Source organism: Calypte anna, chromosome 3 (genome assembly GCF_003957555.1).
Source record: "Calypte anna isolate BGI_N300 chromosome 3, bCalAnn1_v1.p, whole genome shotgun sequence".
NCBI lineage: Eukaryota > Metazoa > Chordata > Aves > Apodiformes > Trochilidae > Calypte > Calypte anna.
This window is the reverse complement of record NC_044246.1, coordinates 74,447,460-74,470,296: the sequence shown is the minus strand read 5'-3', so window position 1 is coordinate 74,470,296 and position 22,837 is coordinate 74,447,460. Positions and strand designations below refer to the sequence as shown.

The 22,837-nt window shown below is 37.7% G+C and overlaps 1 protein-coding gene across 1 annotated transcript in view; it reads right to left on the bottom strand.

The window, feature by feature from the left end:
• Window positions 1-5,121: 5,121 nt before the first annotated feature.
• Window positions 5,122-22,837, bottom strand: part of ASCC3 (activating signal cointegrator 1 complex subunit 3) — a 249,751-nt gene continuing 232,035 nt past the window's right edge. The window contains exons 38-42 of the mRNA XM_030448254.1: window positions 14,400-14,551; window positions 13,738-13,888; window positions 7,865-8,071; window positions 5,806-5,981; window positions 5,122-5,720 (exon numbers count right to left, since the gene is read on the bottom strand). Of these exons, the coding sequence (XP_030304114.1) occupies window positions 5,573-5,720; window positions 5,806-5,981; window positions 7,865-8,071; window positions 13,738-13,888; window positions 14,400-14,551 (834 nt within the window). The 3' untranslated portion in view covers window positions 5,122-5,572. The remainder of the gene's footprint in view (window positions 5,721-5,805; window positions 5,982-7,864; window positions 8,072-13,737; window positions 13,889-14,399; window positions 14,552-22,837) is intronic.

The following is a 22,837-nucleotide window of genomic DNA, read 5'->3' as shown; positions in this document are numbered from 1 at the left end:
TGATTCCAATGGGATGAGGTTTAACACGGCCAAGTGCCGGGTCCTGCACTTTGGCCACAACAACCCCATGCAGCGCTACAGGCTGGAGAGCAGCCAGGCAGAAAGGGACCTGGGAGTCTGGATTGACAGGAAGCTGAACATGAGCCAGCAGTGTGCCCAGGTGGCCAAGAAAGCCAATGGCATCCTGGCCTGTATCCGGAACAGGGTTGCCAGCAGGTCCAAGGAAGTGATTCTGCCCCTGTACTCAGCGCTAGTGAGGCCGCACCTCGAGTACTGTGTCCAGTTCTGGGCCCCTCAGTTCAGGAAGGATATCGAGGTCCTGGAGCAGGTCCAAAGGAGGACAACCAGGCTGGTGAAGGGACTCGAGCACAGACCCTATGAGGAGAGGCTGAGAGAGCTGGGGCTGTTCAGCCTGGAGAAGAGGAGGCTCAGGGGAGACCTCATCGCTCTCTACAACTCCCTGAAAGGAGGGTGTAGCCAGGTGGGGGTTGGTCTCTTTTGCCAGACGACTTTCAACAAGACAAGAGGGCACGGTCTTAAGTTGTGCCAGGGGAAATTTAGTTTAGATATTAGAAAGAATTTCTTTACAGAGAGGGTGATCAGGCATTGGAATGGGCTGCCCCAGGAAGTAGTGGATTCTCCATCCCTGGAGATATTTAAAAAGAGACTGGATGTGGCACTCAGTGCCATGGTCTGGTAACTGCAGCGGTGGTAAAAGGGTTGGACTTGATGATCTCTGAGGTCCCTTCCAACCCAGCCAATTCTATGATTCTACGATTCTATGATCATCTGCAGCTCCCACCTAATTACTCATTCAGCCACAATCAGAATAAGCAAAGGTCTTTCTGTAGCAGTGTGGAGGGTGATGCCTGTGCCTGCAGTGCATGTTCAACCTGGTGCAGCAATCTTCTGCAAAAGCATTTTATATTTTAAGCTTTTCTCACTGCTAGAATGGTACTGGGAGGAGCCTTCTCCAGACTGGATTTTACCTAGGATGAGGGATGCCATCTGAACATAAATGGCCCAACCAAGCCTTGTTTGTATCAAGTCTGTAGCTTTAGGTAAGGCTTTTTATACACTCCAGCCTTTCAATTAGTTTCCCTGGAAATAATAAAAATTGCATTGTCTTATTTGTGCAGTAGATTAACATTGTATTACCTCTGATATTTTCAGGATGCCAGAACTTTTGTAAACAAAAATGGTAGTGCTGTGGTTCTTTTTCTTTTTGTATAATCCCTTAGTATGATCAATATGATGTGCTTCACTTCATCATTTTTTTTATCCCAAGTCACTAGGCTTTCAAAAATGCATTGATACTGTGAGTGATATTTTTTTCTCACTTTTTTTAGTGTGTGCAATTTTAATTGACATGGGCTTTTTCTTTTTTGTCTCTTGCCCTTTAGCATCCATCTTAAAGGAATCACCATATGCTTTTCTGTATCTCTCCTAGCCTGTGCAACAAAAAGATTCTTACTGCAAAGTTTTGAGGCATTTTCAGTTTCTCCTTTCTTTTAATAATAAAATCAATTGCACAAATTTATCATTGTGGGTGGATGCCTTCTTTTAAGACCTATGGATTGTTTTTCTGATTATAGCATTACCATACAGCTGTTTTTTTCTGCTACTTTTCTATAGAGACACTTAGGATGTGGAAAAAAAAATAAGGTTTGCTGGTACTTACCATTTTAAAACCAAAAAATACAGTTGCTTCAGTACTTACTGCATAGACTAAATTAATGTCCATACTGCATCACAGAGAGATGAGCTAAAAAAAAATTCCTTCTGTGGTAACTGACTGCCACTAATATGGATAAGTGCCTCTGAACGTGACTGTAGGGTTCATGGTTAGTGGAGAATATCTGGGGAGGAGGGAGGGGCAAGCCTGCCTTAAATGGAGAGGTGGAGGCAAGACCAGGATGATGATTTAAGATCCAGCTGCAGTAAATAAGCCTCTTTATAGAGAAGCACTGGGCCAGTTCATCCAGTGTTTTAAAACATATCACATCTGTTTTTTCTTGAGCAAGGAAGGAACAGAGAAATTTGCATCCAGGCTGCGATGTGCAAGATCAGCTGCACACAGGATACTTTCTGTGGTAAGTACCTCACAGAACCAGAAAGCTGGAATTAACAAACTTTCTTTAAATGCAGCCTATCTGGTGAATGTGCAAGTCTTATACTAGATTCCAGGATGGAGGCTGATAACTTGAGCCTTCTTGAGGTTTCCTGCATCTAGAGATGGTCTTTAGAAGAAAACTAATGACAAGGAAGAGGAGTTTTGGCTCAGCAGCAAAAACCCCTGAATTCATCTGGGTGGAATTAGGGCCTTCAAAGGTTCAATGTCCAACAAAGGAGAAAGAGCTGCAGTGGTGGAGATGACTTCATGGTGCCACTGTGCTCTATTCAGGACCTGGATCAGAACCAAACTTTAAGCAAGGTTCTAAACAGCAGAACACATTATAGGAGATGGTTGTATACACCCAAACCTCCTCAAGCTCCTGTTAAGTACTGCTGCAATGCCCTTATCAGATTAGGACAGAGTAAGATGGAAAGGAAGAAGTCACAGAGGCTGAAACACATCTTGATACACAGGGTGCTGGTATTTTTCATCCTTCTTTCTGAGTTTTGGAAAAAGTATCAGACCCAAGCAGGCAGGCACTAGCTGCAGCTGTTCCCAGAAGAGAAAAGGAAAAAAAACCCAACAACCTGCTTGGAAACTGGGAGGCGAAACTTAACATAAAATTATGTATGTGCTGTTGGCTTGCTCATTTATCCCCTATGGTGATAATTACACCACCAAGGCATTTATCTCGCTTTTTTAAAAGTCTGTGTTTGGTTTTCATACTTTTGTTAGCTACTCTCACTTTTGCACCATAAGATATCACTGGATTGAACATATTGATTGTTCCTCCTAAGAAGCTGTTTCAAATGCATCAGAATTCCTTCTCCTGGGTTTTTCAGGTTAATACTGGCTCTAATCAACTGAAATAAATTCATTCTATATTACTTCAGACTTTGCCTTCATTAGTTCAATACTTCTACAAAAAACCCCAACCAGTTTCAATTATGGTATTTAGAAATTTCACCAAACTATTTCTAAAAAACAATTACCATGGTAGGAAATGGAATACAGTATTTCCAAACCAAAGCACAAATGGTACAAATAACATTACAGAAACTCTTTCATTGATTAATACAGAATACTGAAGCTATTGTCTGCTACTCTGCAGTTAGATTATTTAGTGATGTGCATTTACAAAGCACCAAGAGCAAGCGTCACTCTGCTGGTATGTTGTTTGACTGTGGCATAGCTCCTTTTCCTAATTAATTAAAATTGTTGAGGGACAATATATTGCTTGGGCCAAGAATTTTCCCAAAGAAAAGACAATTTTTTTCCTCTAATCTGCAAGTAAGTTTTCACAGGAATTATTTTAAAATGGGCGTAGTACTAAGTAAATGTGGGTTTAACCAAATTTTTGCCTAACAATTTGGAAAAAAAGGATCTGTTTCCTGCATGACACAACACTGTATTATATTGCATAGAATCTAAAAGGCAAAGGTGACAATTGTATCATCTAGCAGGCTGTAAATACAGTACCAACTTTTCCTATTATTTTTTTCCCATTTTCTTAGACAATAAAGGCAACCTGTAGTAATGAAATGTGAATTAAAAAAAAATTATTTTGAAAAAAATTCTCACAATTTAGAGATGCTAAATAAATTCTTTAACTACTGTAATTTTGAATTCAGGCAGCATCCTCTTTGCTGCAACGTAGTGCTGCCAGCAGGTTGAGAGAGGTTATCAGCACTGCTGAGGTTCTGTGTCTGGTTGGGAGCTCCCCAGTATGAGAGGTACAGACATACTGTAGAGAGTCCTTTGAAGGGCCATGAAGAAGATGAAGGGACTGGAGCATCTCTCACATGAGGAAAGTCAGAGAGGCCTGGGATTGTTCAGCCTGGAAAAGAGGAGGCTCAGGAAGGATCTCATCAATGAGTATAGATACCTGAAGGGAAGCTGTTAACCAGGACAGAGCCAGGCTTTGTTCAGTGGTGCGCAGTGACAGGACCAGAGGTGATGGGCACAGGCTGAAGGAAACACTGAAGGTTCCTTCTGAACATCAGAAAACACTTTTTTAGTGTGAGGGAGCCAAGCTTGTCCAGGGAGATTGTGGAGTCTCCATCCCTGGAGATACTAAAATGCCTTTTGGGCATGGTCCTGGGCATCCAGGTCTGAGTGACCCTGCTTGATGAGGAAGGTTGGACTAGAGAGGCTCCAGAAGTCCCTCCTAGATTCAGCCATTCTCTGATTCTATGTAATTTTTTTGTCTGTTGTTTTTTTTTTTTCCAAAGTTTCCAGGCCACAGGTGGAAATGATAGCGAAATGACCCCTCAGGGAGGTAATGCTTAAAGCTGAACAACTTCAAATGTGAATACTCTCTTTAAGGTCTAATCTACCTGAAGAAAGGAGCGTGATGTTTTCACAGCATGTTGCCTCCAAGTACTCACACAGCATCCTGAAGCCCTTTGAGGGGACTGACCTTGGGATGTATGATCTGCATTTTCATCCCTGTATTGTGCACAAGACAGACACAGCTTCTGCCTTCAGATTTATGTCTCACAGGGGGAAGTGCCCCCATGGTACTACCACCCAGCAGGGAATCTCTTAGACACTACCAAACATCTGGCAGAACTTCTTGCCCATCAAGCTGTCTGGTGTAAACCCTGTTTTTGGAACCTTACTCTCCCTTATTTACAGAATGCTGTTGCCCATTTTAACACTGAACCCTACAAGAGGATACCTGATTTTATATGCATTAGTCCCTCAAAATTCAGGACAAGACACTAAAGAAATTGAAAATATGTAATATGTGCATGGTGTGTAGATACACATGTATGTACATACATGTAAAGCATAAACTTTAATTATGATCTGTATAAATGTCAATATTTTATACTGTTTAGCATGCCTTTATAACCATGCTAATGCATAAGGAATTAATATAAATTTGTGAAATTTTTCCTCTAAATTATCACCTTCAAAATGCAGTATGTGTAAGAGGACAGTTTTGTTACTATCTATCTCATATTTTACACTGAAAAAATCTAATGCAAAACATTCTTATGGGCATGTTTTTATTAAACATGAAATATAACACATCCATCAATATTTTCAGCAGTTCTTAGATCAAATTTTGTATTTTTCCATATAAATTAAAAAAAGTTGACTATTTAAACTACATTCATACATAGGCTACAGAACACTTTTCAAAATGGAGACTATAGCCCTAAATTTGCACAAATTACAGTATATTTTAGTCTTTTATTTGATGTGTCAAAACTCAATGAAAAATATGATTTCTGAAAGAAGAAAGATGAAACAAGAAAAGACAAATCTTCATAAAGGAGTAAGGCCACTGTGGCTAACTCTGTGTTACCAGAGTCAATACAGTAGTCACTTTCAACTTCCCAGTTGTCTTGAGGTTTGAAGTTGGTTCCACTAAGGCAAACACATTTTTGGATGTCCAGATGTCTTAACTTCAAGATCAGTTCTTCTGAATGGACTTCTCAGATCCCTTTACTTCAGAGCCAGGTCCCTCATAGCATCAGACACCTCTGTTGTGGCTTGTGCTGCAGTACTGGCTGGTAGGATGCTCAGGTAGATATCGTACTGTTGGTCCATGCCAAGGTAACTGTCACTCATGAGATACAACGTGTAGATACACCTGAAACAAACAGCAGAATCATCAGTTGAGTAATTAGGCCTTGATTATTAGGAAAGGATGATCATTAGGAGAACTTGATACATACTTTCCAGGAGTTTCTGGGGTATAAAAAGCAACAGAAACAGTACTTCTGTTTCTGACATATCCCGTTCTCTTCAAGGCGATGAGTTCTTTTTTGTCGACTTCTCCCAGTATCAAAAACCATCCTTCATCTTTAACTTTGGGGAATCGAGGAGCCACTGCTTTGCTGTCTTGCTTTCCCTGTTGGAGAAAAGAAACAGTCTGGTAGAACTAGAAGTCCCCTTTCCAAAATGCTGTTCTTCCTTGAATGAAAAACACCTCAGAAAAACCCACAGTGTCGTGAATTTTTGCCTGAGATGATTATTTAGCCAGACTATAATATGAATATTATTTCTTTCCAGATGAAGGTTTTTTTAAAGAAAAAAAAATAATCACAGTGCACAGAATAAACCCTGGAATCTGAGGTACTATTCCACTTGTTTTATAAGCTATTTAAAAGCTGAAAGGAAATGCTATTCCCTTTTTATAATTTCATCTAATGTATTCCAAATACCCTGCAGAAGGGTTAACTGTAAACCTTGTATCTTTAAATAATGCTAAGCAATATTGTTCAAGATTAAGATAAAGACAACAACAGCACTTGAAGTCTTTATTTGAGGTTGATATAGCAAAAGGAAAGATTATTTCAGTTATTCTTTAAGACAGTGAATTTACTGCTGAAAGCTGAGGAAATAACGATGGAGGCTCAATCAGCATTTGTTTTGTGTTCCCTAGATGGAAAGGTTTTACTGAAGATTCATACAGAAGAAAAAGCACTATCACAGCAATGAAGCTTCAGCAACAGTTTGATCCAGACATTTTTGACAAAAGAGGGATCAAATTTTAGGAGAGGTTTAGAAAACAGTGATAGCTGGAGGAAATGCTCTTGCTCCCTTTTGTTCCATGGCTTCTGGCTAAGAAGTCTGTCAGTAACTGGCACAGCAAATAGAATGACTTACTGAGGAGATTTCACCCTTTCTCCTTCTCACAAATGAGACAGTCTCCCCTTGAAGCTATGGTGAAACTGCTGTAGCCAGGGTAAGAAGTCTTTTGAGAAAGATCGCTTTTCAAAAATAATTCTTTAACTAATGTAAGTTAACTTCAGGATTTACAACAGAACATATGTACCTCTGATAATATTTTTATCCATATAATAGTCTCAGAACTAACATCTAAAACTGTTCACTGCTTGTATCTTGAACTCTTCTTCAGTTCTGAAGATCTGAAGAAAAATGCTGGTAATTACCATTCTTAGTTGTTTGAAATGCTAGAGAAATTAATTAGCAAAATCATAATCCTGGTGGTCCACTCGTGGTATGCAAATGACAAAAGGTGCAGCTGCTATCAGCAGTGCCTGATTTGAATGCAGGAGGCATGGCCTTAAATCTGCTGAGAGCAGACAAACAGGTACAGAGTTACAGCAGCTAGAAACCTGTGCAGCTGCTGGTGTTTCTGGCTTGGCACAGGAAGACAGGCCCAGTGAAGTGACTAACTCAAGAAGAAATGGGATGTGCTTTAACTGGGCAAAGGGTGGGACTGAAATCTGAGTGTGGAAAAGACTTGTATGTAGAAGTTTTTCTTGGAGTGGTTACAAAAAGCTTCACATGCAAAATATGAGAAAAACATCCTCAAGAAAAGGCTGAGTTACAAGTAGAAACACAGATATGAGTCTGGTGTCCACTCGGTGCATGGGATTATTAATAGGGAAGCTTATAAACTGGTCTGGGGAAGCAGGATATGCAAGTGTATGAGTGGTAGGAGTTTGGGGACGGTGAGTACTTATGTACTTGCCTGTGAAGGCATCATCTCTACTGTCACTGCTTGTAGTACCCAAGCAAATGAACTTTATGAGCTTCTCATTTGTAAAAAATGAGAGAGTTTTTTCATTGGTCTTGAATTCATCTAGGATTTAACCTTAAAGAGTCTAGGCATCTGCTTCATTATAAACACAGAAAAGAGTTTGAAAGTCCTTATAATGTCTTAAAACATAAAAAACCCTGTTATGCTGCCTAAAGCATTATTGATAACATAAATGGATGATTAGAAATTTCTGCACTTGGAAAGGAAATTAGAAAGCAACCTACCTGATAGCCCATCTGGATTCTCTGCAGGTTTATTTGGAGCACATACTCCCGATCAGCATGTAATTTGATCCACCTCTTGCCATCTCTGGTGTCAGCTGACAAAGAAGGAACAGGCACTTCGTTCTGTGGCTGAGCTGGGTCATCCCAACAGCCCTTAATGCTCAGGCTGACGTTTAGAATTGGCAAACGGCACAAGAAATTCCAAGCCTGCAGAAAAAAATAGATCCCTGTGGATTACAAGACAATCTATACGACTCCGACCATTGTCACTATAACAATAACAATTCAGTGTGCAGTCCACATATGTGTTCTATATTAGTGATAGTTTATTATGTATTAGAATACCATATATAATCGTAAGAATTTCAATCATAAGCATAAAATACTGTTCATTAACCTCTTACTCTACTTTCTTCTAAGCAAATAAAACACATGTGAAACTCCTCAATCATGTTACGCACGCCTCATGAAGATTACTGATGTCTGAACACAGGAAAAATTCCTTACCTCTCCCGATTAAAGTATTTTTTCCCTATAAGCCACTTAAAAACTAGTATAATTAAGTTTTAAATTAAATTTCCTTAGCATAATCCATAAAGAACAAGTCACTGCAGTGCTAATTAGCAATGGGCAAACCTCAGAGAGTTCAGAGGATCAGTTCAGATAATTAACCAGAAGTTCAACTGCATATCCAAAGTTATCCCAAAGTTTTTTTTTTACGGTTTTCTTGCATCAGTCTTCATGAAGGCTCCTTGCTATCCTCCTGAGGAATCTTAAATCTCTGTGGTTTCTCGCGAACTGCAAGAGGCCCTCAACTTTCATCCTTGTACAGGGAACTGTTAAAGGCACAGAATTTGTGTAGCTGAACATGATACTCTCTTCAGCCTTTAAGGGGCAGCCTGAAAAGGGAGCCCTGTGTAGCTCTCATTTTGGTCTCCACCAGACAAGGAGAAGCAGCTCTGAGAAGCTGTGACAAAAATGGAGGAGAGTAATGCAGGGTTTCATTTTGTAAAAAGAAAATCTGAATGTTCGCTCCATGAAATTTGCTGAGAAGAAGCAATGGAAAAATGGGCTGTGGAATGGAGGCAGTGATTTGTGGCCTCACTGTGGCTGAAAAAGATAGATGAGACTGGCACAGGAAGAAAAACAAATGAAAAACCAAGAACCACCCTCTGCCCTGCCCTCCCTTCCCTTCCCTTCCTCCCCAGAACAAAACAGGAATCAGTGCTGCACCCATGTATTGAAACAACACACATGAAAAGCTAGAGGGTGGGAAGGAGAGGAAAAAAGAAGAGTACTGGTCTTGGTAAAGAGTCAGCAGATGTCAAAATGGGAACTTGTGGGAATGAAGAGGGCAGCCATAGTTGCATGGGCAATACTGGCAGGGAACAGAAATGTTGTATCTGGAAAAAGAATAAAGTACATTTTATTTTTTAAGTATTGCTTTGACCATATTGTGTTTAACAAAATAATTTTCATTTAGCTTGTGCTCGATGTGACTGATGAGTTTTTCTTTGCTGGAAGGCATAGAGCTCTAGTCAAAGCTCAGTGTACTTTCTGAAGACATCCTTGCCACGACCCGTGGTGACAATTATGTTCTATGCTAATAGATAGTTAGGGCTCCAGCAGCCAGGGTAAGCAGACCCAAGGTCGCAATGCTGTAGGAAAATGTGGTGCAATCCCTCTCCAATACTTCTCACCATCTAGCTGTCTCTGCCTCCAATTGCAAAGACATTGGCACTACCATGCTGTGACTCTGCAGTGAGATGGATCAGCCTGCTAATCATTCTGGTGACAGCGTGAACTTAGATCAGCTTAAAGCTGATTGCAGAGCGTATTCTCTAAGCCTGTCAGTAATCTGAATAAGCATGAACCTCCAGTGCCACTGAAAGGAGGAGAGGTCCAGCCTCCTCCCCTGCTGGCACAAGCATTCACATAGCCACTTGGCTACGGGCCATTTTGACTGCCAGTGAGAGGGCTGATATGCTCCCTCCTCCCTTGATACTTCTTCCCACCTCCTCACCCCAACCAGCCACGGGGTTTGTGCAGCTGTGCAGGGAGCTGGGTCAGGAGAGGTGAAAATGGCACAGAGAGGGCAGGACTGCCCATTTCAGCTGCAGAGCAGGCCGATGCTGGATTAAAATGGCTGCATTACCCCAGCCTGGCTGAACTGAATGAGAAAACTGATTTAGGCTAAAACTAATCTCTCTCTCTCTCCCTTCGCTCTCCTGTGTGCTGCATGAGCAGCTGTGCCTGTTCAGTGGGGAAGGTGGGGAGGGAGAGCCAGCTGTGAGCACTCGGGAACTGCAGTGCAAAAGCAGGGGACACAGATGAGCTGCACTGATGTTCTGAATAGTGCCTGAGCTAAGAAAGGACAGGAAAATTGTAACAGAAAATAACAGCTAGAAAGTTAGGGGAAAATATATCGCTCTTTGTCCCAGCTCTGAAAGGGAAAAGGGGGTGAGGGGGGAGGAGGGGCAAGGAGAAAGAGCAAAACCTTAGTTAATTCTTAGTTAGTTAGTTGTTGCCAGGATTTTGCTACATTTGACACACAAGACACTATTAAAATCACCTGCTGCAGATCACACTGGATGAGACAACTTGAGGAGTAACACCTTAACAGGCAAATGATTTTTTGGTTAATGTAAAGATTTTTAAGAGAAAGCTTGGGAACTGGACAGACATATTCTGGGAGACTCTCCGTGCTCAGTAGAGGCATTCTAATAAATGCCAACTCAATGATCACCCCTTTGGTTATACTTTAGCTGCCATTTACCTGGAAAACCTTTATGTGTGCTATCTTAGAGGACCTGTTACAAATATGGTAGAACAAGCCTAGGCTTATACTGTACAACCCCCACACATTTTATCCTGGCTGTCATGTCCTCATGTAGCTTTTATAGTGCAAACAAAACCAAGTAACTCTGAGTAGCTTTCTAATTAGATAAGAAAAGGTTGTAATATGCCATTCCTCAGGCCTTGTGTATTTGAAAACTGAGGGCAAGGTAATACTGCTTGATTGTGGATATATTATGGGCAGCTGCCTGCCTTTTTATCATACATGCAGTGTGAAGAAACTGAGTAAATGCTTTTCTTACAGAGGAAGAAAATCAAGTAGTTGCAGATGAAAATAAAAAAGAACATTGTAGGAACACAGATACTTCCAAAGTAAAAGCAGCTAATAGTACAGCAGGGATAGTATTTCTTTTCAATCTTGAGGTTTCTTTTTGCACTTTAAATTATATAAATATCAGCTTAGTATTTTAAAAGGTGCCTAATGCCTGTGTGGCTTAGAAACTGAAGAAGATTTGTTAAAGAAATATGATTCAGAATGAATCACTGTTACAAACATGGAGCTTAGGGCACAGATCATCTACAGTCTAGATAGCTTTTGAATACAGGGATATAGGCTGCCAGTTTTCAAAGCCCTGCTGATTTTCAATGAGATTTAAGATTATAACTAACTTTTGGAAAATTAATCTCAGACTCTTGCATCACATAGGTATTTCTTAGGTATTTCTTGACAGTTTCACTGTGGGATTTTTTTTTATTGGGTTTTTTTGTTTGTTTTTTTTGCTACACAGGATGGCACAAGTACATATTATCTCACAAAATATCAGCATGCCCAATGTGTACATGTACATATGTACTATATATTTATCTACTGAACCCATAGATAGATTCATATCATAATCACATGAGAAATTCTTCATGGACCTTTGATAACATCATTAGCATTTTTGCCAATAAGCTGTCTCCCCAGGACTTAGCCTAATATTCCAAATCCATGAGCAGCTTCAAGAGCTGCTATTTAGAAATTAATTACCAATCTGCTTAAAAGGCATTCTCTTTTTTCCAAATGTGAAATTTCTTCCTTTTCCTGTCTGCCTCAATTTATGTAAGGCTCAAGCTGTTTTTACCACCTCCATGCTAGTAACATGTTTAAGAAATAAGTTTAATATTCTGTGAATGAGAAGTAAAAAGTTTTTTAGGAAAAGAATGTTTCTGGCAATTCAGTGGTGTACTTACCACTTTACATGACTTTTTCTAGGTCTGATGCCAGAATGCTGGGCTTCAACTCTGTAATCTTACATTATTTCATAAGAGAAAATATATCATAAAGATGCATTATTTATTGGAGAATTTTGTTCTTGGTTTCCCCCTTTTAAGGGTGCATGGAAGGACTTTACATATGAGAGCATTCAACAGGCAGTCTCAATTTGAATTTCAACTCTCTACAGGTATTATAATTTTTTTTTTCTGAAAAAAAATTGCTATAAAGAATAACAAATGTTGGTATAAATGTCTCACATTTGCAATGACCTGCATAATACAGTCATGGCTCTCCTATACCCAATATGGACATTCCCAACTTGTGGAAATGAAACTTTCTCCATATGTGATGCTACAGCATTAATTTTCCCCCTCTTATGTGCATCTGTATTTACAAACATAGACATATAGAGGCACAGAGTCATTCACAGTGTGAACGTACACACCACATACACACAAGCTATTTTTGAAGAAACTGCTAAGACATTTCAATACCAGCCAAACATATTTATCTGAGGATTAATCTTCATCTATTGAATCAGATGAGAACACTGCCATGCATACAATTATTTAATTAGCAGCCAAATCCTCTGCCAGTCAGCAGCCGTTCCAGGCATACTGATGGGGCAGTAGATGCAAATCTCACAGTAGTACTGCTTTTTCTCATTACTACTGCAATTAGCACTTAAATTGATGCTTTAAACATACTAATTTCTGGAATAATTCAGGATTTGTATGTTACCTGGGATCGCCTCACTGCAGAGCCGACACCAGATTGCTACGCAAATTGAAGCACTTTTGAGCCAAATAACCATCATCATATCAGACAGAGCCAATTTGCATTTGCTTTTAAAGATAACAGAATGGCAATTTATGCAAATAAATTAAGTAAGTTTACTTCTGAGTTCTCCCTGAACTGATTAGAACAATGTTCTAATTTTTTATCGCATCTGAAAGTTGGACTGAAATCAATGTGTATTATGTTAGAAATCTGTTGTTAAGCCTTGCTTTGATGTCAATACATTTTCTTAATTCAAAATTTTGATGATAATGTAGTTACAAATGCAGATGTCTGTCATAGACATTTAAGTACTTTTCTTCTTGTTTGCATACCAGTAAAAGGTTTAACTGAAGCTGAACAGTCAAACACAAGACATATTGCTGTCCTTTTAAATATTCAAATAAAAACCATTCGAAATATAGCTTTTGAAATTTTCATCTTTCATGCACTTACTTGAAATCAATAGGCTTAGCACATGATAAATACTATGGAATATAGCTGCTCTTTTCTGGAAATGGCTTGAGAACCAAACTGAGACAGTATTCTTTTCTCCCCACTATGAAGAATGAATAAAAAATTATTCTGCTTTTTCTGTCTCAAATAGAAAACGAGTGCTGGATCTTTTACTAAGGGTATTGTCAGAAAAAAATGGTGTTTGCCAGACCACTTCAGAAACCAGCTATGATGACATTTGCAATGCATGTATTCCTGGTGCATAGCTGCCTACGAAAAGGTGGATAAAACTGCAGATCGAATGACCTAGAGAAGCATCTTTAGAGCGAAGAGGTGAGGTAATAGCAGCCATAAACCAGACTCTGATACTGGTTAGCAGGGAATAAGTGAAAATAATACTAAGAAAACAGGCAGGGAGGAACCTTTGCAAAGCTAGCAGTAGCATGAAATTAGAGCAATGAATGTATTGCACTTTATACAGAACATCACATGATATTTGCTGAAGGGAAGTGAAGAGAGTATTTCTTTTCCCAACTGCTCTTCCTTTCCAATCACACTGATAATGACCACAGATAGAAAGTATTACCTGTGAGATGTGTGCTGTTTGCAATTCACTGTCCACAATGGAAGCAAAAACATTCTCTCTTCCTTCACAGGCAGCCATTAGTTCGGGAAGACACTCGATAGGTCCTTGGTAACCTCCACGCTCTCTCTTCCTTTTGCCTTGGCTCCACTTCCTGATAGAGACAGCAAAACATATGCCCAGGGAGGGAAAGCAAACATTTGTTTTCAGTTGTTTTGCTGGTAAAACTTGTTACTGGTTTCAGCTCTTAAATGCTGGCCATTTATTTTTAGGTGGCATTAATTACTCCATCATCTAGGCATCTATAGAGCTTACCATTATCTGTGACATTAAGATGGATACTAATGTATTTTCATAGTGGATTGAAATAAAGAGATAATTAATATACAGAGTTAGATTTGTTAGGACTTGGAACCCTTCCAGTGATCTCTTATTAATTTGTCTGCAATCATGGTTCTCAGAATAATCTGTGGGGGTTAATTAATCAATGAATATTGAAAACAGGAACAGATACCTCTTTTGGAAAAGCATCACTGTGAAAGAATGAATTCTGCTTCTGGCGCATTAATGAACATTCTCAGGTACAACAATGATATTCAAACACAATCAGCTGTCAGAGGTGGAATGGATTTGCAAACCTGCAAATGCTTAGAAGATTTACATACCGAAAAAGATACAGGTGTTGTGGCTCTATATTGGGCAAAGTAAGGAGAGAAGAGTCATGTACCCATCTACCCTGAACCACCATCTGCACCAGATTGGTTATATTCAGAGCAGTCACCAGCCAGCCATGATGTGCTGCAAGATCCAGCATTGCCTAATTAAAGGAGACACAAATATATCAAAAAAGAGAAGGCAAGTGCAATTTTGTACCTGTTTCACACAAGCAAAAATGTTTATTTGATGTTTAACATACAGGAATTTCTAGGTCCTCAAGATAGGAATTTATTTCAACCTCTGCTGATGGCAGTAGGCCCCTTTTGAATTAACATTGAAAAAAGATGGATTAAATCCTGCATCATCATCATCATCAACAACTTTTACCCTTTCAAAGGTATTTTACAACATGTTTTTGAGGGGGAGAGCAGAAGGTAGGATCTTTTCCTTACACATAACCTCTCTTTTACATAATCCAACCCAGAATGGAAGAAATAAATCTCAAAGCTTACTTTAAAGGAAGAAGTTAAAATTAAATGCATTATTAATTTATATTTTGACATGAGAACTTTGTCAGAAACACTGATTTTTCACAAATGTTTGAACTATTTAAGAACAACACAGTTACAATTGTTCAAAACTGAATACTAAAGCTACCTACAAGTAATAGTTGTTATTCCCCTTTTGCCCTAAGGACTTAAAAAAATCTCTTGAATTGGACTAGATAACCCCCCTAAAATTCAGATTAATGAATATTTTTGAGGTTATGTTGAACACTGACACATAACTTGAAATCTTTAAGGGAGATAACACAACAGGTAATAGTTTATCTAGGGTGAGGAAGAGCATTCAGAACTAGCATGGATTTCAGCCTTTGCATGGTAAACAGTTGATTTTCTTAGGAATGAAGGATGCTTGGCTTTCTCTCTTTGGGCATCTCTGTTCTGAATCCAAAAAACTTTCCCAAAACATGATAAACAAAATCTTCCTATCCAGGTACACATCACACTTATCCTGCCTTCCATGTCCAGTGGGTGTCTGTTCCTTTTCTACTTACTATGTTTTAGACATAGTAAATATAATACTAAGGAGTTAGCATATATATATGAAACTACATATGGTACTGAAAGTATCACTAGCAAAGATCTAAATCTGCAAAATTCATTAGGGATTGTGCATTCCAAGTGGCCCTATTGATATGAAAAAAATATTATGCTTGGGTTTTTTTCATGACTGGACTTAAATTCTGTTTGGTTAGTTGGAAAGAAAACTTTAGAGCCCTTCCAAAGAAGAAGGGATCAAATATGAACTTTTGGTTTCAACATATATATTTTTTTAATAGTAAATGCAGTTATTTGAATATATACTCCTCAGTCTTTAGAACAACTATTGCAATTTATAGAAGCATTTCAGCTGGTGATGAAAATTATGCTGTAATATGTTAGTTGTCTTGCTTAATTTGCTGTTCAATATCATTACAATCACAATCACAGTAATGTGTGGGTGTTGATATTAAAACCCTTTAATTCAATAGTAAGTAATGTGTTTAAAAGTAGTTTGCTATGTAGAGAATTCAGAGGTTGATTACAATATTAGCAAACATTCTAAGAAAGCAGGAAAAAATCTGGTGTATTGAACAGTTTCAACTCTTCTTCAAATACCATCTTCTTGATAATAGGAAAGTTGTTGCTTAATTTTAGGATTAGGGTAAAGATGTTTCTGTAGTTTTTCCTTTTAAAGACAAATTATATTGTTTGATACTTCCTTAGACAGCAGATACCTGCATAATTTTAACTTATTTTCCAGCCACTAGTGTAATGAGGAGAAGCTGTCTATGTAAGTCTTTACATTTAATCAAATGTTTTACAGACAAACAAAAGGCAGCATTTACTTAAGGCAAACTAAACAGTGAAATCTTCTTTAAACAAAGGAGTTGTTTACACACGCAGAGCTATTTCAATTAAATTACACTGATTCTGGAGAAATACTGAGTTTAAAGACACAAGCTAGTTTCAATCCTGGCCAGTCACACAGTTTATTTTAGCAGTTTACAATGCAATTTCAACAGGTTTTATTCCAGATCAGGGTGATAAGATCAGTGACACTTAGCAAAATATTTGAAGTGTACCCTGTATTACACAAATGTTGTCTCATTTCTCATGAATTGTGGATAAAGTACCTTGCAGCGAATAAAGATCTAGGTTTAGCATTTAATTTGTGTTTTCTGAACAAAGAGCCATGGCACCCTGAAACACCCTAAACACCTGGTGACCCTGGCAGTAGTACCTCACAGCACAATAGTAATGGTTTTCTTTTTCTGTCTTTTCATTTGGCTTGCCCAAGAGATTTCCAGGTATGATTCTTTTAACCCAACAGAAAATAAAATTATGTTAGAAGTCACATTCGAAAGGAGCAGATTCATAGCCTGCAGATTTATGTGTTGGTTCACATGATTTTTAGTCATACAAAGAGGGAATTGTCTGTCTCTTAAATTTGCAGGGCAAGTTGCCCTTTACCTGCTTCCACATTTTAAAATATCTTGAAGCCTACATATAGGGAACAGTCTGTACCTCTGAGCACGTAGCTCAGTCAGTATGGTATCTCTTTCCTTTTCTCCCCTACCTGAGTTTTGTTCTTTCATCTCTGCTAGTCTGACATAGGCTGAAGCATCACGTTCCTCAATGATGAGGCTGCTGTATGTATGTGAAGAATAATGGGTGCCCAGATACCCTGTCTGCTCCTTAAGCAGCAAGAAGAACACAGTAAGTTGTATTTTCAGTCAGCATGAAGCAGTGGTGTTTTCATAAAATGCTTCTGAGGATACATACTTAACACTGTTTTCTTTCTTTTCTTTCTTTTCTTTCTTTCTTTCTTTCTTTCTTTCTTTCTTTCTTTCTTTCTTTCTTTCTTTCTTTCTTCTTTCTTTCTTTCTTTCTTTCTTTCTTTCTTTCTTTCTTCTTTCTTTCTTTCTTTCTTTCTTTCTTTCTTTCTTCTTTCTTCTTTCTTTCTTTCTTTCTTTCTTTCTTTCTTTCTTTCTTTCTTTCTTTCTTTCTTTCTTTCTTTCTTTCTTTCTTTCTTCTTTCTTTCTTTTCTTTCTTTCTTTCTTTCTTTCTTTCTTTCTTTCTTTCTTTCTTTCTTTCTTTCTTTCTTCTTTCTTTCTTTCTTTCTTTTCTTTTTTTTTTTTAAGTTTCCCCTACCCCCACCCCTTTTAACAGAGGTTTGAAAGGGGAAAAGGAAGAGAGAAGATGTAAGAGAAAGATAAATCTAAACCAAGCTGTACACTGAAATTAACTGGAGGATCCTTTCAACCTAGAAAATCTCCTAGAAATTGATAGAGGCCTACAGATAGATATCCCGTAGGGAGTAAGGAAAGCCTGTGTGTGTGAGACTCTGTGTTCCACATTGTTATAATGAATCCACATGGCAAATCCTCTTTTCCTCCTTATTTTCTGCTTCTTCACCCATGGAATTTATTCACTGCATCTCTATCTGGATGTGAAATCCAAGACATTGTGAAAAAGTCAGAACAATGGTCAAGTTGGCTTGTTTCATCTGCTGCCTTGGAAACACGTTTCATTTTCCACTAAGTGTAAAATACACAGATGCTTGATACTTAAATGGGTTACCAAAATTCCTATAAATACTCAAGGTAACAAATTAAGCCATTCTCCTACACCTAAATTAGCTATATATAATGTAGCAACTAAATAAAGGAAATAATATAAATAAAATTAAAAAGGTATTTAATATTTATGTTATCAGATGTACAAAATTCAGGCTCTTCAGTTTCTCCAGTTGCTTCTTGTTTTGTTTTGGTTTTTTGGTTTTTTTAAACTACAAACCAGCATAATTTTCTAGAAATTTATGGCTTCTCAACTTTTAACTCTTCTTTGGGAAAGAAGAAATGTATAAATATTTTAAAGCTTCTAAGATTGGAACAAATTAAGAAGATTCTAAATTGAGAAATAGCACAATTGGTTATCTGCTTTTCTAGCCTCAGAATTTCATGCCAGCAAAGAATAATTTCATCATAGAGAAAAAATGATGAGGACAGTGAAAGCAAGGAGTAAACCAACAAAATTATAAAAATGCTTTTACTTACAGAAAAAACATTAAAATATTATTTGCTAAACCAACAAATTACAAAAAACCAACAACAAACAACAAACCTTAAGCCCACTTCTTTTAAAAATAAAGTAGAAAAGAAGGGGTAAATAGATGGAGTAAGGGAATTATTGCTTGTTATGATAAAAATACATTTTCCATCATCTTATTTCTGCCTCTTTTTGCACTTAGGAGAATAAAAGCAAAGGCCTATACTGAGATGGGTTTTAATGACAGAATGAGGCATTAGCTGTTAAGCCTTTCAAGTGTCATTCTTGGATAACCACAAAGTAATAAAAGCAATTAGTGACACATCCTTTAACAATGTTTTTGTCATTATCAAAAATAGCTTGGCTTGTACCAGAGTGGGAAGCAACAAGATATAAACCATGGTAGGGGTAGGACAAAAAAACCTGCAGCTCAATAACTGATTTGTGTAGGTGTACCTGTCTGGTATGGCAAGGATTTTCCTTCTGATGATATTCAGAATTGAATGTCAAAATGTTTGGATTAAAATTTTAGTATTTCTTTCTTCATTCCTGGAGTGCATGAATATAAAACTGTCAGCATCTACTACCAGCTTTCCATCAGGAGTAGATGGTTGGTTATCCTTAAGTACTGAATTCTTTAACCTGATCGAATTGTACTTTTCTGGTCTAACGTGAAGCTGAGATTTCAGTCTCTTTTTAGCCAAACTTACAACCCATGCTTGAAATTTAAATTATGCTTTATAATCCTCTACCTTGAGGGAAAGCAAAGATGGAGGTGGGATGTGGGACAGCTGTGTGTGTGGCACACTAACTGGCAGCAAAACTTAGCACTGGTAGAAAAACATTGCTTTTCTCTGGTATTTTTAAGCATTCTGAATATGTGGTCAAAATAACAGATACCAAACTACCTTGTAATGAACATATCCACCCTCCTCACCTCCTACCTTTTTGTCTAGTAACTGAAATATCTCTTATTTTTAGAAAACTTTTGCAAAGTTTTAACACTGTTTTTCATATTACTTTCATATTCTTCATTTGAAAGCCAGATATTCTGGATGACTCTTGTACAGCTGGGTAGGTGGCAGGGGAACAGAGACTGAACAACTAGCAGAATTTCTGACCCACTGAAATGACTAAAATAGGTTCTTCCTTTAAGGGAAGTTACTAAAGTGTTAAAATGAAACACTCTGTATCTTATCGATAGAAACTGCATACTGCTTGTAATACTTTCTTCTGTTTGAAGTCACCTGTCCTATAACTCTGAATACACTGAAAATTTCTACTTAAAAAAATGTAAATGTAATTATAAACGCTGTAAACATAAATGTCAACATTTGGTACCTAAATTATAGCTGTCATATTACTCTGAATACACTGAACATTTCTACTTAAAATATGTAAATGTAATTGTAAACATTTGTAAACATAAATGCCAATATTTGGTACCTAAATTACCTTTAAGGAAAGTGGCAATGAAGCTAAAAAATGAATGATAACTGCTCTGGGTACAGAGGTTAGTTAAGGAGACAAAGGTAACATAAGAAACACCACTGCAGCTGAGAATTACCGCTGTGATTGCTCAGCTAAACCTCAACAGCCTAGAGTGATGCTATTGGTGCTAATGGTTTGGTGGATGGGGGCTGAAACTTCAGCAGTCCTCCTGGTGAATGATGGCTCAAATTTCTCCACTCTTGAAAGATTAATTTTATTTTTTGTATCAGTGCTTCACAGACGATGACATTTTCTTAAGCGCCTTCATTCAGGAAATTAAAGGTTGGTACACTAATTTATACAGCTCTCCATGCAGAATGACATTTACCTCAGACTTGAATGTTTATGTAATTTAAATCCAACACATTCTTGGTCAAGCAAATAACAAGCCTTATTCTGCAATGATGCTTTGAGGTAGAAAACAATAATTTAAAAGAAATGAACTGTGTAGGACTAAAGTACTTTAAACTAGAGCTAAGGCTCACTGGGTTTTGTACCTGGGCTTGTGTATAGTATTGCAATATAAAATAATCAAAATATCCCCACTGTTATTTTTGCTGAATGCTAATATAAGTTCTCTGTTCTGAAACTAGACTTCAGTTAGAGACACAAGTTTAAATCCATAAATGTATAAAGATCATTAGAGCAGTGCCTAGTTACAGCTCTTTGGGACTATGGAGTTTATAGGACAAATGTCTATAGATAATAATATAATATATGTAGTATATATATAATAGATAATAATAGTGTATGCAGTTTACCCATTTTCCTGAAATATATGAATTCAGAATAATAATAAATCTTTTTTGCACATGCTTCAAATGTAGGAAGCCTTCCAATATGTAATATTATATTATCATCCACATGCAGCATGAGATCATATTAATTCCAGTTAAAATATTTTTACAGATGTTAAAGCATGCCATGTACTATAAATTTCATGGGTTTGTATAAATCATGATTAAGGTGCTTCAATTATAAAGCTCAGAAACAACTGCCTCAAAAAGTTGGGATTTATTTAAAGTCTTATAGAAGGTCTTAAGGTGTCTACAGAACCTTCACACTTCAGAGATCTAGTTCAAGATTATTTTTTAGAAATATATTAATTTCTATTATTATAGAAATTGGGGAAGGGGGTGGTGGTGGAGTTCTTTCAGATCAATTATATCAGACTCATACAGCTGTATATTTTTAGCCTACCCACGGTGTCCCCTCCCCATTGTACTTTATCAGAGATGCAGTAAGATGTAATTAATCCTATTCAGGAGGCACTCCTATTATACTGCCCTCTGCCTCCCCCCCCTTCCCTTCCCTCTTTTAACAAGCATATTCAGCTCTCTCTTCCATATGCTCTGTTACTCCCTACAAGAAACTAATTCTTCATTCTCTCATCATCATAAAGGTCTCACTGGTGTATGCAAATTACAACCTTCCTAGCTGCTTTGTAAGATTCCTATCCCTTTACTCATCCTTTAGTCTCCACAGTAACATTATTAGTACCATCAGAACCAAGGAAAGGACAAAACACTGTCTACTTTTAGCAGACCCTTCCAACCCTTGCTGTGTTGTTTCTTTTTTTTGTTGGAATGCAATACCAGTGCTATAAATTGGGTAGGGCATAACCCAACATGTTCAGAACATGTTGAGTCCCAATAACCAATTTATTTTCAAATTAGTAATAAATACATTGATATTCTCTACTACACTAGTGAACTGTAAATACAAGAAATGGTTTTTGAAAAATATCTCATCAAGAAATCCCACTTTCCTAAACATAAAAAACATCGTTCCAAACCTAACACAAATCTACCAAACTCATGAAAAATACACAGTATCTTTCTCATATGAAATATGCCCTCCTTAAAGTCAGTTTCAAAGTAGAAATGTAATATTTTTTTCAAGAATTAAATTTTTTTGAGTGCATTCACAAGAATCCTTTTCAACAGCAACAGTTATTCTCAGTAACTTTCACCTGAACTTTCAGCCCCATAAGGTTAGCATTCAGGAAGCTCAGCTGCTGTCTAACAAACTTAATTAATCAAAAAGTCATTTCCGAGCTGTAACTATGAGTAAAAGTGCTTCAAGTGTGCTAGCAAGCCTACAAGTTAATCAAAATGCTAATGCAGTACAAATTAAAGTTGTGATTAACATTTCACAGTAGCTGCTTAAGTGAATTGATCACACAAATGGGTTAAGCATTACTCATTTCCTCCAGCCCCAGCTGGGAAAAGGTTTGTCATGGGTGGGGGAGGGATTTGAATATATATATGTACAAGCAGCACCAAATGATCATTAAACTGTCACCAAGATGTTCCCATACACCATTTCACCAGAGCAAGCAAAAACCCCAACACATCACTGCCACAAAGGCAACCCTCCCTTCTCTGACATAGATACCTATAAAACATGGGCAGGCAGCCAGTAATTCTGTACTCAACATTTCCTATTCCCAGGTATGTTCATTACAAAGCTATCCACTACTGCTTAGTATCTCTAAATGAGCATTACTGTCCAGTATATGTGCTACATGTTTTTTGATTGTTCTATTATTTCCACCCTGCCAATGTGGAATAATAGCTATCCAACCATGGAAGCTGACAGTATTTAAGAAAAAATCGCAAACACATGGCATACCACAGTATATTCAAAGAATACATGTTGTAGCTAAAGAGCTACAGCCTCTGTTCTTCACGTGTTTTTGAATAATCCTCTACATTCTCAAATTAATTTGATTCTGTTCCCTTCCTTCAGTAAAGCTGCCCATTTATTTATTGTTGCCAGTGCACCCATTGAACAAGCAATTATCTGTTTCCCTGGGCACTTCTGGACAAATCTTACATACACAACTGTAAAATAGGCAG